Source organism: Lepidochelys olivacea (assembly GCF_965140295.1).
Source record: "Lepidochelys olivacea isolate rLepOli2 genome assembly, chromosome: 26".
Lineage (NCBI taxonomy): Eukaryota > Metazoa > Chordata > Testudines > Cheloniidae > Lepidochelys > Lepidochelys olivacea.
The window spans coordinates 5,916,307-5,933,187 of NC_140436.1; the positions used below are offsets into that span (position 1 = coordinate 5,916,307).

Below are 16,881 nucleotides of genomic sequence, written 5' to 3' on the forward strand. Positions count from 1 at the left end.
CCCCTCAGGCGGTCCCTTCTGTGAGAAGAGGATGCTGGGTGGAGGGGGCCCGTGCAGCTCTGCCCTCAGAGCGAGCAGCACCAGCCCCCTCTTCCCAAGGGGGCAGCGAGGGCGACCCTGGGTCTCCTCCCGGAGGGGGCACGAGCTCTGCGGTCCAGGAGCTGAGGCAGGCTCCGGGAGGCGACCCTTAGCCCTGGGCTCAGGCCGCCTGGATCCCGCCGCAGGCCGCAAGCAGGGCCGGACCCTCGTCACCTAGCAACACTGGTCAGGCAAGATGGGGGGGGGGTGGGGAGGAAAGGGTTCCCCGCAGCTTGGTCACGTGCCCTCCGAGGCGGGCCGTTCCGAAAGGCGCCTGCGGGAGAGCGTCAGCGCGGGCGGGGCCGTGCGCGTGCGCCGGGCACGGCACGGGCCGGGCGGGGGGGGTGGGGAACTGGGGCGGAACACCAGTGGGGGGCATGCGCGCAGAGGAGCACAGGGACGGGAGGTGGCGCCTGCGCACGAGAGGACATGAGGGGGTTGGCGCCTGCGCGCTCTCTGCTCGGGAGGCGGAGGCAGGGCGGCGCCTGCGCGCTAACGGCGTAGGCTCGGGGACGGGGTGGGGAGAAGAAGAGCTCGGGAGGAGCCGCCGCTGCCCGGACACCGAGCGGATCCGGATCCCTGCGGCGCCGCCAGCAGCGGGGCCTGCTCAGCCGCCGTCGGAGTCCCAGCTCCCCGGGGGAGGCCGCGCGGGGAGGGGCGGTCCGGGAGCCGACGCGGGGAGGCGGCACCATGACCGGGCGCGGCCACAACAAGCTGCCCACGACCGAGCGCATCGTGAAGGGTGAGGGGCCGGGGCGCGGGCGGGCGGGGCTGCCCCCCCCCCCCAGGTTCTGTGGCGACGGGGCTGCCGCGCTGTGACTGCCGAGGGGAGGGGCCTGGGGGTTCCCGCGGTCTGGGCCCGTAGGGGGAGGCTGGGGCGGTTGGGCTGGGCACCGTTAGAGGCGGCGGCGGCGGGGGGGGGGCGGTTACTGCGCGCGGGGGGGGGCCCGAGTGTGCGCGCGGGGGCTGGGGGGGGCCCCTGCCTGCAGGGAGCAGGCGGGTGAGCGGTGCAGGGTGGGGAGCTGGCTTTCCTGTTGAGCTCGCTCTTCACAGGTAAAGGAGCGGGGCGAGGTCAGGGAGTTGAGGGTTGCGCCCCCCCCTCCCCCCCCCCCCGCAGGTGGGGCGGTGTGGGCACGTGGGCGACCCCACTTGCCCATTTCCAGTCTGGGCACTCAGCTTCACGGAGACGAGCCCTGGCCAGTGCTGATGGGCTTTGGGCTCCAAGAAGGGTGGAGATTTGCCCTTGCCCTCCCTAGCCCCTGATGTGCAAGGCACCTCGTTTTGTGCCTGCGGCTGAGTGTCTTCCTGAAGTCCTTCTGCTTTGACATGCTGTGCTTGGTGCATGCTGCCCTGGGCTGAGCACCTCACCTCCTCGATGCTATTTTAAAAGAGCTGATGATGTTGGAAGCGGTTAATAGAGAGGAGGGCAAAATGTTAATCGAGAAGTTCCTGGATTAGTTGGAAGCTTGTACAATGTAGATTTAGCTGCCCTAATTAATTTAATGCCATCTCTCATACCCACGTATTGGAGAACATCTATTTTATATGTTTGATTTGTTTAAATTTTTGCTCAGCAGCCGTCCCTGCTATACAATTGCACCGTTACAACAGCTGCTCACTTGGGCATCTTAAATTGTTATATTCAGTCATGCTACCCTGAACCCATCCTGTGACAGGGACTGAGATATGGACAGAAATATGTCAAATTTCACATGTATAGAGCCTCTGCTGACCATTTAGCTGCTTACACTGTCACTTCTACCTACTACTCTAACCTGGGCCCAAATTAATTTTTACCTGTTCAGATGTTAATAGCTGCTGCTTGATACATAGACAAAGTGAAACAGGGTGACAGCCAGGACCCTGAGGTTCCTATGAGTTGGTTAGATGTTTAACATTTGGTCTTTTTTGTGATTTTAGTTTAATATTGCTGCTAGAAATGAGAGGGTAATGTCAATTCAGCTCTCTTGTATAGTAACACAATGTTAGCTTACATTGTAGCTGAGCCTTTGGACTCATTTCTGGGAAATCCTATTAACAACGATGTGTGCGTTGTGGATGCACTAGATTGAATACATTCAGTAGAGAGAGTATCTTTGGGTCTAGACAGCAGTGCGATATCTAGAAAGCCAGAGTTTGGGAATGGCCTTTGATAATTAGTCCTCAGCCAGGTGGAGCTCACACACATGTAGTGAGTTATTCACTGGAGCTTAAAGGGAGACCGTATGATCATTCGCTACACAAATGCATGCTGACAGTATGTAGTGAAGCATGGGGGATAGTCTCATAAGGAGGCTGCCCTATAGCTAGAGTGCTGTGATTTGGACTGGCTTTGGATGCCTCGGGAGGAATTTCATCGATCTTTTAAAAAAAAATATTAAAAGGTGGTTGCATTGCACTTATTAAAAAGTGGTTGTAAAATGTATTCACATTTTAAACCTAAAGAGAAATGAGAGCTAATTTTGTTCAATTCCTGCACTGAAAAAGTTTCTCCTGTTCTGTTACAGATTTTAATAATGTTTGTCTTAAGAACTTACATTTCCAAAGGACTGTGAAAACATTAGCCTTAATTATGTTCAGTCATAAGCAAGTGGAAACACTGTAGTTCCTCAAGTTTGTCTACTTATACCTATTATTTTAAAGCAGCTCAGTTTTTCAGTCCTGTGTTAGACCCCCTTGTATTTCTGGTTCATGAGATATCACTATTAAGCAGCTCGGCACAAAACCAAGTGATGTCTGTTTTAACCAAACATCTTAATCGTCAAACATTGTTAATAGTTTCGACGTGGCCAGAAGTAGGTCTCAGTGGAAGCTGTCAAGACATTACTTGAAGCAAAATCACTCAGCTATTAAGATAGGTATAGTTTTGCATATTTTTTTTTTTTACTAAAAAGGCCTGGCATAGATCAAAAGCCTCTGAAGTTTTGTTGCATTTCATAATGGTGGAATGTGATACTTTAGTTAGATGTAAACCCTCTGAAATGGGACTGCAAATGAAATTTCTATTCAGTCCCCTTATTAGCAGTCTCAGCAGTGAGGTTAAGAATTGGTAAAAAGAAGTGGGTCTGCAGCCCACTTCATCAGAGGCATAGAATGGAACATAGAGTAAGAAGATATATATACATACAGAGAACATGAAGTTGCCAAACCAACTTCCACCTTTTCATGTTCTCTGTATGTATATATATCTTCTTACTCTATGTTCCATTCTATGCCTCTGATGAAGTGGGCTATAGCCCACGAAAGCTTATGCTCAAATAAATTTGTTAGTCTCTAAGGTGCCACAAGTACTCCTTTTCTTTTTGCTGATACAGACTAACACGGCTGCTACTCTGAAACCTGTCGTTAAGAATTGGGTGGACCATGGGGGCTGACCTCCCTTCTCACGCCTATTGGTGGATCATGCAGGACAGAGGTGAAGCATGTTGTCAGGGAATAATGCTGTACACCTCTCCTCCTCTGGGTAAATAGGGCATTGATCTACAAAGAAGTAACTTGTAAAAATAGGCCTTCAGACATGTCTGTTGTACAGTAAAGGTTCTATTTCATTGTACATGAAGGATAAACTATCACCCTTGGGTGTAAAATAAATAGTCTGGAAAGTAGTGGTGACAGTGAGAGTAGCTGTCTGCAGTGGGGATCCTGATTTTTTTATCTTAACTAAAAGTTATGTCCTGATGACTCGAGTGGACTGGAGAGAGCAGCCTGACTACTGAGCTATATTTACATTTGTCTTTATGAAGAATTCTTAAAAAAACCTGATATTGTTATTTTAACACTTGGCCAGATCAAGGCAAAGAAACGAGAGCCTCATCTTTACTTCTTCCTGAAAAAAAGTCACCAAGTTATGTCAGTGTGTTGGGATCTTGACTAATCGCTATGAGGAACTGAATTGCTAAAATCTAGTATTTTCTCTTTTGGCTACAACCACCGTTTCATGTTTCTCAGTAATCCGCGTAATAGCTTTATAATGTAATACTTAACACTTATATAGTGCTGCTGGCTAGCCACTAATTTGCAACCCTTCTGTGAAATAAGGAAGCATATTCACTGTTTTACAGCTGGGCAAACTGAAGCCCTTAAGAAATAAAGTGACTTTCTTAAGGCCATGCTGTGAATGATAGCTAATGCTGGGATTAGCATTTAGCAGTTCCTGCTTTGGTCGAGACCACATTGATAGACATCTCCCACAAACAAGAATTGTTTCTTCGGGTTAAGATAGAGTTTATCATCTTTCAGAACTCCCTGTGTGCTCCTCTCTCACAAACACTCAAACTTTGTCAGTCTCATAGCTGCATACGCAGCTTATTTGTATTAAGGGAACAGCATAAGAGGGGGTGAGTTTACAAGCCCTCAGCTTTTCTTTGCTAGTGCTTGAGCTGCTGCTCTGACAATTCACCCAACAAATTTATCATAAGAACGTTCAGTTCTCAAGATAAAAGTGTTTCCTTTCTCGTTTCAGGAGTCTAGTTCTTGGTTTGGATTTTCCAAACATGAGTTAGATCTCAAGACCTATGGCAGCATGCCATTGAGGAGTTAGCCAAGAGAGTAAATAGCAAGTCTAGGAAAGAAGGACTCCTAATAAGAGGTAGCCAAAACTTGGAGATTTCAGTATTTATGGGAATGGAAGACACTGTGTGCTGGTCAAGGTGATGTGTTAACAGTATGGTTGTTCAGCTCAGATGAGGCATAGTTTTTGAGTGGAATATAAATGCACAAAAGATGGTTCATCTTGCTCTTTTTGTGCAGGCCATGTCCCATATATCAGTTGTGGCATGGGCAACTCTTAGTATAGGGCAGCTGTTATTTTTAGAAAGATGGGGTCTGATTATGCAGTCCATATTCGGGCAAAACTCCCAATGATTTCAATGAGAGCTTTACCACTGAGTGAGAGCTGTAGGGTTGATTCTAATTTGGTATATTCTGCTTTTCTGTGGCTTTGAAGGGGTTCCTTCAGATTGTGTCAAAGCGAATCAAGATGGAGCTAGAAAATTCGCTGCTTTACCATGCTAGGTCAAAACTGTTCTGAGGCCTTGCACTTCGTAAAAAGTTGTGGTTTTAAAATATATACCTTGTTAATATACAATATTCTTATTTTGAAGTTGAATATATTTCTCCCCTATCTGAGGTACTCACAGATGCTGTACAGCTATTTCATAACACACCACATGGATAAAAATATCAAACAAATACTAGCCTAAAACTGCATACACTGGGAATGGGAATCTTATAAGGAGGCACAGAGATGGACCTTAATATGAGGGAAATGTTTATTAAAAGACATAAATATATGTGTGAGGGTCTGCCATAATATTTAATGTTTTCTTTTGTGAGATTAGACAAGATAAACCAACTTAATTGGTTTATCTTGTCTAATGAGAATGAATTTATAAAACACTTGGGGGGTGGGGGAAAGCCTGCTGTAGGTAGTGGTTAAAAGTAAGGACAAAGGGTGCAAACTTGTTTGGGGGACGAGGGGAGCTTTCTCAAATCTTTGGAGCACCACGCTAAAAGTGCCAATACCAGCTGACTTAAGACACATCAGTGGGATCCCTAAAAGCCAGGTGGTGTCACAGCACAAGTACTCATCTGGACAAGGCTCAAGATCTTGAGCATAGATATGGCTATACCATTAAGGGCTATAGAAATCTGGAGATCTCACTGAATATTCCTTAATTAATGACTGATCTTTTCTGCCCCAAAGACACTTCTTAGCTCAGGTGGTCTTAATTTGATGTGGTTTGAGATGGGACAGCTTGCAGCCTGGGCTTGAATTGTCTGCTGCAAAACTCATGCTAACGCTATCAGATCATGTGATGATACATCCAAAAGTGCAACAGAAATCAAATACATTGCAGACCGTGGCACTCTAATACCTTATGGAAGAGTGAAAGATTAAACTATAATGTGCATCTGGGATTAAATGTCTCCTGCTCAGTCCTGCATATTAGAAGTGGGACCACCAGTTCATGTGTCTATCAACCTTTATAATATGAACCTGGCTTGAGCAAGTGCTCTAAACTGGGTCTTGGTAGTTAAAAATATGACTGCTCTCTCGTCGTCATGCTATCCTCTGATTTATCTGCATTTTAGCAGAGGTGTCTAGGCTGCTACTAAAGCCTACAATATGGTAGCAAAGGTATAAAATCATTAGAAATCATTGATGAGGCTTTGTGAAAATATAAAATATTGAGGTGCGTTTGTATTCCTTTGGAGAACCACATATGAAGTGCCGGAATGGTGCAACAACATGGAAAGGAGGGGGAGAATCCCATGTGTAAGTGGCAAGAGTTGCTGTTAATGGGTGAATCTTCTGTATATAATGTGATTTTTCTCTATTCCTACTGTCTGGATATTCTTCTGTGAAAGGTTAAAACTCTGTTCTTCATATTAAGGTCTGAACCTGCTGCTCAGAAGCCCAATTCTCTAGCAGTCAGAACAAATGAGTTCAAATCAGCCAGGTATCTTGATGAAATTAAAATGCTTAGCATTTTTCATTTAATAAAACAAAAAAGACAGGACTCGAATCTACCACTCCTAGCTGTAATATCATTTTCAGTGTTTAACTGGTTTTATGGCTAGAAAATGAAGGAAGGCTGCTTGCTTAGGAATTGAGTCTGCAGGAAGTAGGGCAGGGTGCCGGCTTAAAATAGTAACGAAGGCTGGCCTGTTTGTGATGAGCAGAGCTATTTAGGTAAATCCTGGAGTCCCAGTGGAGGTAGAGCCACACGTTAATCTCAAGATATTAGCTTGTAGACCAGTAATTGACTGAGTTTATCTCTGATGACTCTTTATTGGTTTTCAGGCATCTCCTGTTCAGTCCCTTACGCTTCTGTACGGATTGCCTTGCGATGCCGGGTATGTTTACTAGCTGTACAGTGTGTTAATGGGTTTAGACGTTAAGCAGTTTGAAGCAAGGGAGCGGGCTATGTGAAAGCAGCAGTGTTAATATATAAAACTCAGCTGTAAAGCCCTTCTTCAAGACTGGTCTCTTGGCCTGCAATACTGAGCTGGGTTGGAGTCCTGGGTCAGGAGTACAATGAAAGCTTATGGAGAACAGAATGATTTCTGTTTGATTGGTATTGGTGGGCTCCACAGGGAGGTCAGTCTCTGACTAAAAGGCTGATGGGCTGACAGGATGAAAAACAGTTGGGAGGATGGGGGTTGGAAATGGGATACATGAGGAAAGTCCACATTGATGTGGCAGACCCCAGGAAGGATAGGAGAATGAAATCCTGTTCAGCTCTTTTAAAAGACTTAATTTGCAGGGAATGGTAGTGTTGTGCTATCTAAACTGCACTCCTGACTTCAAACCTCCAATCTCCGAAGAGGAAGTCTCTCTGGCTTCTCTAGCAGCAGCATCTCCAGCTATGAAGCTATAATAGATTCTTGCTATGTTGCCATTAGTAGCAGAGGTGGAGGTGACTGTATTGAGTAATATGACCTCTTCCAGCTGGGAGCCTGGGTATGTTACTTACGTGAGACTCCTAGATTTTATTTATGTGGGATCCAGAAATCTAAATCCATCTCTACACTGTTAATTTTTTTGAGGGTGGGGGTGATGATAAATACCTTCTGGCTTCTGCAAGAGCAATGATGATGGTTTCTGAGACTTACATTTTGCCCCTCTGCCCCCACCCCAAGCTGAGCAGGACCAGGTGAGAGAGAATATGCAGCATTAGCTCCCATAGCTAGCTGCAAAAGGCTTTCCATTTCGTAAGCAGGCGAGGGATGGTGATCAGGCATAAAATGGCTTTAAAACCAGTAGCAAGATAATTCATCTTATAAAATTGCAGTGCTCAAATTTGTAACCTGAAGATTTCCTAGAGCATAACCAATAATAAAGATATGAAGAAGAATGTTCATTCTGGTGATAGTTGTAGGTTTCTTTGTATGATTACTGTAAAGTGATTTCACTTTTTACCCATGTTCATACCTGTAGGATTAATTTTATGGCACTTACCAGGTTTTATAACTGATTTATGAGTAAGGCTGTAAGAAAGTCATGATTTTTTTGGTTCAAAAGTTGTTGCCACGGTTTGCTAAAGCTGTGGCTTTGGTGCAGGGCCAAATTTGAGTGTGCCAGGTGCAGTGCCATTCACTCAGTTGGCCTGGCCACCTCCCGTCATGACAGAGGGGCAGCTGGGCCAACTCTGAGTGAGTGGCTCTGAAACCCCGTGAGTGGATGGCATGACGGAGAGCTGGCCAGACCAAATTTGAGTGAGTGGTATTGCGACTTGGTGCATGTGATCGCAGTGCTAATCAAATTTGTGGGAACTACAAGAAGATGTGATGTGTGTTTAAAAGTTTCTGTTTCTACAAGAAAATCACAGCCTGTGATTTTCTTACAGACTTGTATAAGAATCTTTTGATATGTTACAATGGGGTGGAATAACTCCTCTTAAAATGGTGATTGAATTTAGGTGATTTTATAAAGGGGGTTTGGTCCTGCTTCGCTTTATAAGTTGCTTGGAGGTGAACTGCTCCAATTGAGCTCTACTATAGGCTCTTTGGGACTGGAGGGTTAGGTTTTATAATACCATATATTGCAACATCTTTCCTACAAACTATCACAGTGATTGCAAGACATTGTCTGGGTGCAGATGACCGGGAACAGTGGAGTAAAGACATTGTACGGTGATTTAGAATCTGTTTGTAACCAGAACTGATCCCAGTGTAAACAGCACTTACACTGAAGCATTCAGCCATATGATGAGTATTTTTTTTTTTTTTTTTTTTTTTTTTTAAGGGTTGGAAGGGACCTCAGGAGGTCATCTAGTCCAACCCCCTGCTCAAAGCAGGACCAATCCCCATTTTTTGCCCCAGATCCCTAAATGGCCCCCTCAAGGATTGAACTCACAACCCTGGGTTTAGCAGGCCAGTGCTCAAACCACTGAGCTATCCCTCCCCCCCTGATGAGTATTGGAAGGCAGAGAAATTGTGTCATCCACGATTATACCGTGTGACTTGGTAACTTTTCTGCAGTGGATAATGCAAGTAATTGAAATCTTTGCTACTGGTAGTGATTGTCTCTTGCTCAGTATAATGCAACACTTTGGTCTAAGGCCTGCTGGCTGGGCTCTGCATGCCTGTGTCACAGTTAGCAGTGGAATCTTATGAAAGTGTTTGTGGACGTTACTTTGCTTAGGTTTCCCATATGGAACAGGTCAGCTTATGCCTACAGAGCTGGCTTGAGTCTGATCTTAAAAGTACACTATGTGCAAAATCACGTTCACTTAAAGTAGGTTTAAAACTAGAGCCAACCTCCTCTACCCCCTCCCCCCCCCCCCATGCCGCTGGTAGCGTCAGATTTACATTTACCAGCAGGTGGGGAATTTGTCTTTGATACAAAGACCCTACTGTTTTTGTATTAATAATCTATTAGTGGACTAGCTGTCAGCTTGCTAACCTTGTGAAAACAGGTGGTGAATTTCCCTGTCTGCTGACATCTAGGAATCCCTTCTGGTCTCCTTTGGTTAGCTCACTTTTTTAAGTAGCTGCAGCTGTTTGCTGGGGACCTCATGCTTTTTTTTTTTCCCCCTCCAAGCTTAATGATGACCCTCTCAAGTCAGCTGAGGAAATTATCCAGTCTGATGGAGCTGATGGAAGGAAAATGACAAATCTGATGTTGGGTGGCATACTGTTGAGTGATTTTTCATAGTAATATGTGTATTTTTAACTGCTGAAAAGTCTGTAGAGCTTCAGTGTCTCAAAGATTTTTCAGGGCTTACTGCTCTCCTTTCTCTACGGCATCTAGCAGTTTGAGATTGCAGTTCAGGTTCCTTATATTACTGAGCCATCAGAGTACTGAGTCAGAACAGAGTAAGTCATGGTCCCTGCCCCAATAAGCTTAAAATCCAAGACAAACCAAAGACAGCAGATCAGTCATTCAGCTTTGGCTCATTAGGAGCTGGAACTGTTGCATAGCAGTGCAGACACTTTAAAACTAAATTCAGCTTTCCCAGGCAAGTAGAATATTGGTGTTTTAGTCATCAGTGGGAAAGGTGGGCGAATAGATTTAGTGTTCCAGTGGGTAAATTTTCATGACTGTCTTGTAAAAACTGAAGTAAAACAGGGCTTCTGCAGGTAGAAGGCTAACACTACTGGTCTTCCCAGAAGACATGTGTCATGAATTTGGGTCTCGATGTTGAGCTTGGTTTGCAGGGAAATCCCATTGGCAGGAAATGAATCCATGCATGAAGAGTTAATTTACATAATGAAAGTTTTGTAGCTGCTCTTCTTGCTATGAGTTGGGTGGCTGATGCATAGCAGCAGTCTTAAGTTGCCTCTGTTTTAATAGTACTCCTATTTCAAATCTCACGGCACTCTTGTGAAACCATAGTCCTCTCTCTACAGATGCTGGGGAAAAGGGGAGCAACATGCCCCCCTGTGTGTGCAGAGAGTCTTATATCGAATTCCATTAAATGGAGAGGTGCGAAATGGCAGAGTTCTACACTGTCTTAGACTTAGTCTGCATTGGAAAAGTTTTCCCAGCATAACTATACCAACAAATGCTCCCAGTGTAGATGCAGTTTATCTTGGCTAAAGCACTTAATTGCATCTGCTTGAGGGCATTTGCCAAAATAAAAATATAGTTGGGGGCGGGGGAGAATCTCACCCCTGACTAACAATGATGTGCCAGCAGAAGTTACTCGTTGTAGACCTGGCCTCGGAGCAGTAGCTGGAAGGTTAGGCTGTGTTGTATGTTGCTTCCAAACTGTTCTTGTGGACTCAGATCTAGTTGGCTTTTATTTTCTAACCTCCTTGTATTTACCAGTAGGTTCCTCCACAGGGTGGGAAGGGCTGTGGGGTACACTTTCAAAAGGAGCTTTAAAAGTGATTACACTCTTGGCACATACTTTATTATGTCTGTTTGCATTTTGAAACATTAAAGTGTAACTTGATTATTGGAATTAGATGCATGTGACTTATAAATAGACATAGAGGGCCAAATTCTGTTACGCTGTTGGAACAGAAAGGTGAACTTGGCCTCAAAGGTTGAGCATTGCTCCCTTACCGGAATGCAGTTGATAAGCGATGTAGTGGTGAGACTTTAGGTTCCGATTTCTAAAGGGAGCATTTCAATTCAGTGGTATATCTCAGGGTGACTTGAATCTAGTATTGATAACTTACTGTGTTTCCCTCTTCCCCCATGGAAAAAATTGTTCAACTTTAGTATGAATGATTTTTTTAAATATTGTGTAGATTGTTTAGGATTTTTTATAGGCAGCTGTTTTTATCCTAATTTCAGAAGAAATGATCTGGTTCAGTATGAAGGGTAGGGTAAGCTTTCTGAATCTGTTCCATATAAAGGATTAATTTTCATTCAGAAGATACAGCTGTCTTAGACCGGTTTCATATTAGATCAAAATTTTTAGTGAGCCCTAAAATCACCCCTCGGAAATCAGGTGCTTAAACACTCCTAATCTATTTGAGGTAGTCACCATTCATTAAAAAATGAAGTATTCTGTAAAAACAAGGAAGGAGGGTAAGATATTCAGAGTCTGAAATTCAGCATATCTACGTTAATAGGGACATTGAAAGTGAATCCAGGGACTGTCATGGGGACCTTGGCTGTCTGCAACAGTAAATACCCACATGATGACGATTGGCCTGACTTCCAAGGTGCTGAGAACTTGTGGCTCTTGTCCAATTCAACTGGATTTGTGGATGTTCTGAGATTCAGGCACCATATTCATATCAGAAAAGGAAAATTACGATTTACAAGGGAAATACGATAATCTGCAAAAGTTTAGGTGGTTAGAGAGGAACAAAGAGCAATAAAGTGGTGTAATAATAAGTATTTACATAGTGATCATGACATCCCTGTGAGGTAGATGCTCGTTTTATTAAGTGGCCTGCCTAAGGCATGAATTGCGTTTGGATTAATAGGATCAAACATTAATGGAGCAAGTTCTATTCTGCGGTGGGTAACAGGTTAGAGGAGCTGTTGTTTGCTTCATGTTGTGATTATTTAGTTTCCATGGTGCTTATTTAGCTGAAGTGGTAATTCTGCTGTGGCTCATCAATATCCCTACTTGTGCCAGAGTTGCTTTAAACTGAATAATGGCAAAGATTATTTGTCTGGGTTGGTCCATGCTTCAGAAAGTTAGGATGAAACAGATCTCAAAATGGGGCTCTAGGAATGAAGAGATCCTGGGGTTACCAGAGATTTGTGCAGATGATCATTTCAAGAAGTAAAGATTATTCAATGGAAAATTTAATTCTAGCTATAAATATATTGGGGGAACTAACAGCAGGTTTGAATTTGATGAGTTTACTTAAATGTTAAGGGTCAGCCTGGGTTCAACCCCTTTGAGGAATCAGTCTGGGGAAAAGGTAAGAAACCTAACTTGGTTTCCTGTTTAGACTGTACACCTATAGCAGTTATCCATAGGACAGGCCTGGTCTTTTTTAAAAATATTGGGAAGCCTTTGCCTGCCATTAATGTTTACAGCTCTGGTTGTAAAGGCAATTTCATGCTCGGTCTCTTCCACTTTACAGCCTCTACTTTTAAATATGATTTCTCTCTCCTGTTCCCTCCCCCCAAATGTCCACCTTTAACCTTTGCATCGTGCTTCTGTCAGATCTCGCAGGTGACGCAGGGTTGGGTTGGTCCAAGGTGCTGCAGGAAGCGTGTGTTGAAGATTTAATATGTGGTATTCTTCCTTCTGAGTCAGTATGGGCCCAATGCCCCAGCATATTGCTGAGGACAGTCTATTATTTATTTGTATTCTAGCACGTAGGAACTGCTGGTGCTGCTGTTAGCTGGGGTATAAAACAGATACTGATGGCTTGTTAAAAATTCCATAGCACTCTTTTCATGTGTCTTCGAGATGTCAGCCCAAGAGTTCTGCCCAAATTTCATCTGGAGGGATTACATGCCATTCCCCTTGCAGTTTAACTTCACTATGTCTGTTCATTTCCCATCTCTCAGTTGTGTACTTGGTTTGAGCTGTTTCTAAAATGCTCTAAAGTCTTGGGATGAAGGGTGATATAGAAGAGTAAATTAGTAAATTCTGCAGGTGTGGGGTGACGGAAGTTTGCAGCATAACGCAGGCTGAAGGAGGAACTTGTTATGGTGCCATGGAATAAAGAGAAATAGTGACACAGATTGACTAGAATATTGCTGTGGCTGTATAAAGATGTCATCCATTGCTTGCCATCCAAGTATTTGTTCCCTGTTAATTACTGTTACAGCTTTGCGCATTGCTGAAACTTTAGCCTTCTGTGGACACAGGATGGCACACTGGTTACCTTTCATCACTGAACCAGGTGGATTTGTTCAGATTGAGCCAATTGACTGTGAAGTAATAGTCTGAACCCTAAAAATATGCAATCAGCTCTGTTGAGTAGAAGAATGTTAAGTTACAAGTGGACAAAAAGAGAAGATCTCAGGAAATATAGCATTGCAATGTTTTGGAATAGAAAATGCCAGAGACCTGACATGCATGCTATTCATAATTTAACACAGGAGATAGTTTCTTGTAACCCTTTAAAAGGTTTTACAGAACTGAATCCAGTACAGCATTTTTATTGTGAATGTTCCTACCTTGAGCATCTGGGTTTGATCTTGGCAATAATTATTTCATAGAATCATAGGGCTGCAAGGGACCTCAAGAGGTCATCTAGTCCAACTCCCTGCTCAAAGCAGGACCCATCCCCAAGTTTTACCCCAACTCCCTAAATGGCCCCCTCAAGGATTGAACTCTCAACCCTGGGGTTAGTAGGCCAATGCTCAAACCCCTGAGCTATCTCTGCTGTAACAGGTGGACATCTGTTGTCATGAATTGTCAGACTGTTAGCTGATTGTCAAACTTTTTAGATGTCTAGTTGCAAAGTGGTAGAAAGCATGAAATGTTTGGAAGCTATTAGAGTCTCCTTTAAATAGATTTACGTACTATCTATTACCTAAATCTATTAAAGGAGACTCTTTCAAGTTAACTTTTGTATGAGTGTAGAAATGACAGTCTCGCCAAAATCCACTGTGACTTGTACCAAGGTGAAAGACTATCTGAAAGGGTATGGTTCTTGTCAGAACTGTTAGCTGTTCTTTCAGAATGCTTGAAATGCCTTCTTCCTCTCCCCCCCCCCCCCCCCAGGCTTTTAGCCATCTGTTGAACTAACCAGCTGTAATTCCTCCACTCATCTGACTAGAAGCAGACAAGAGAAGGAGCCCATTGCAGTGAATGACTTTTCAGGTATGCTCCCATATTGGGTTCAGGACTTGCAGCATAATTTCTCTGATGTTCACTACTGAGCAATACTCTGTCATTTTAATCCTGAGCTGCTGCTTTTGACTGGAAGTCTTGGATGGTTTGAAACTTAAAATCTGTCTTCTCTGTCTGGTTCTGTCCATCAGAACCATTAATGGAGGGCTTGGGAACAAATTAGTCTGTACCAATCATCATTTTAGGCAAATGCTTCTTATTCCTTTTTCAGTAATGAGTATTGGTTGTTATTTTGTACAATTGTCCGAGTAATGGTAGTAATAGAGTTTTTGTGTTTCCGTTTTCATGGCATGGGTCTGATCTTTTTTAAAGGTGTGGATTACTTAACTCTGATCTTGTTTAATGCTTGTTACCATGATTTCTTTGATGGGTGATGAGCATTTTTTTCTGAACACATTGACTACAGTGTTATAAAACTATGCTCTGGATTGCATTGCCTAACCCAGTCTATGCTCAAGAAGACTATTACCATGTTTAATAGATGTGTAGCATTAGTGCAGCTGTGACCATCTTATGAACATTTTAAGCTGTAATGTAGAAAAGGTGCAGGCCTTCTACTTAAAGGGCATGGAGATTTGGCAGTGGCAGAGTGACTTTTTGTGGGTGAGTGGGTTCCACACTTGAGCTGCCTGATATCTGGTTTTGCAGTGTTTCAGAGAAGTGGCTTTTTGTCAGGTTGTCATTCTGTAAATAACCTTTTGCCATATTCAGCCTCTTAGTTTGCAGGCTAAGAATACCTACAGTTGGTGTGTACACCTGGACTTGTAAATATAGAGCATGTTAATATCACCAAACATCCATTCTTGCACTGCAGTGTGCTAAGGATATTGCTATCCTCTTACTTTTACTGAACTTCTTGAAACACAACTGACCCCTTAATCCATTTTAGATCATGGATGTTTACACCTCAAAGTTCACGTGCCATCGTGTCCCTTTGTCTTTGCATGGCATGTGGTATAAAATGTGTGCTGTTTTGCTAACCAGGAATTCTAATCTATTACTCATTATACTAGGTGTATATGGTGCTTTGCAAAATCATATGCCCCTGCCACAAGGATTTTGTCGTCTAAATTAGATTTGACACAGGACACGATGGTAAACAAAAGGAGCGGGCACGAGGATCTTAGTGAATGATCACGAGAAGTTCAATGTTATGTGCACCTTCCACCCTCTTTGAACTTTCTTAAACTTAGTATTTATGGGCAGTGTCTTGGGAGCCTCGTGTCAGATCAATTTAGTAGTCTTCATCTTCAGATTACTTTGACAGTCTGTAACTATCCTTCTCATCCCCCTGTGAGATAGGTAAGTATTTATACCTTCTACAGATGGGGGAGAATGAGGTCCAGAGAGAAATGTATAGCCCCATGGTGTGAGACGATGGCAGAGCCAGGGATTGTGCAGCTTCCAGTCTCTTGATCTAACCACTAGATGGTGCAGCCTGTACCCTATGCTAACTAAAGGTAGTACTATAAAGAAACTTCCTCCACAGCACCTTCTTACAGTATCGACCATTTCAATGGGGTTGAGTGCAAATGAGGGCAAAATCTATAATGGTGAAAATTAGTACATGGAATAATTACTTGCAGTGAGTTGATTAAAGCCTTTATTCAAGTTATGCTGGCTAACAGGATTATTTGCTTTGGCAACACTAATTACTTAAGTGCTCATCCTTATCACTTACTGTGTGCAGGAGGCATAATCATTGCTTAATAATATTGGTTGGGTTTTGTTTTGGTTAGAGCCTCAGATTTTGACCTCTCTGTCTGGTTGGGAGGATTTTTCATCTGTCCTCCTTGTGGACTCTGGCATATTTGGTCCTCTCCAGGTATCACAACATGCTTAACTACTATTCCAGCACCTTTTGACAATACTGGCATAAAGAACAGAGAACACTGTTTTTGGCTTGGTCTGTGGGAAGTGAAGTGAGGAGTATATTCCCATATACAGTAGGAGAAGCAGTAATAATTGGCACAGATTCTCCTCCTTGGTGTATGTATGCAGCACCCATTCCGCTAGGGTCACTGCAGAGTGGTGGACAAATTGGCGGAGCAGAAAATAAGTTGATCATGTATATCCGATTCCGTTGGGAGTTAACAATCACATAAAGCTAGCGGTGAAACTTACATAAAAGTTCTTGGCTGCTCACATCAATGTATTGGCACAAATAATCCTCATTTTATCTTACATAAGACTCTACTAATTAAGACTACTGGGAAATGGCAAGGCAGAATTTGCCAGAAGTTTTTCCTGGATTGTTTCTGAATTGTGGATGGTCACTGCCTCTTCTGTGGTCACATACCCTTTTCATTAAACATGCTATCCTAAATTCTGTGGTCTGACTTTTTCTTAAGTGCTTTAAATGCTTAGGGTGATGTTAGAGTTACTGGCCATCTTTAAGACTTGAGAAAGCAATGACGTGGTTGTGACGTTACACTCCATATGCTTTATGGAAATATGCTTATGAGTGTGAATATGATGCAACTGGAATATGCTTTATGCAGCAGGTCTCTTGTAAGGTATCATAAAAGAGGTTAGGTTAGGAGTACTTGTGGCACCTTAGAGACCAACCAAC

General features: G+C 43.5%; 1 protein-coding gene across 4 annotated transcripts in view; it reads left to right on the forward strand.

Moving 5' to 3' along the window:
• Positions 1-569: 569 nt before the first annotated feature.
• Positions 570-16,881, forward strand: part of PPP3CC (protein phosphatase 3 catalytic subunit gamma) — a 53,364-nt gene continuing 37,052 nt past the window's right edge. For all 4 annotated transcript variants that reach the window (XM_084615121.1, XM_084615123.1, XM_084615122.1 and 1 more), the window contains exon 1: positions 570-820. In XM_084615121.1, the coding sequence (XP_084471247.1) occupies positions 769-820 (52 nt within the window). In that variant the 5' untranslated portion in view covers positions 570-768. The remainder of the gene's footprint in view (positions 821-16,881) is intronic.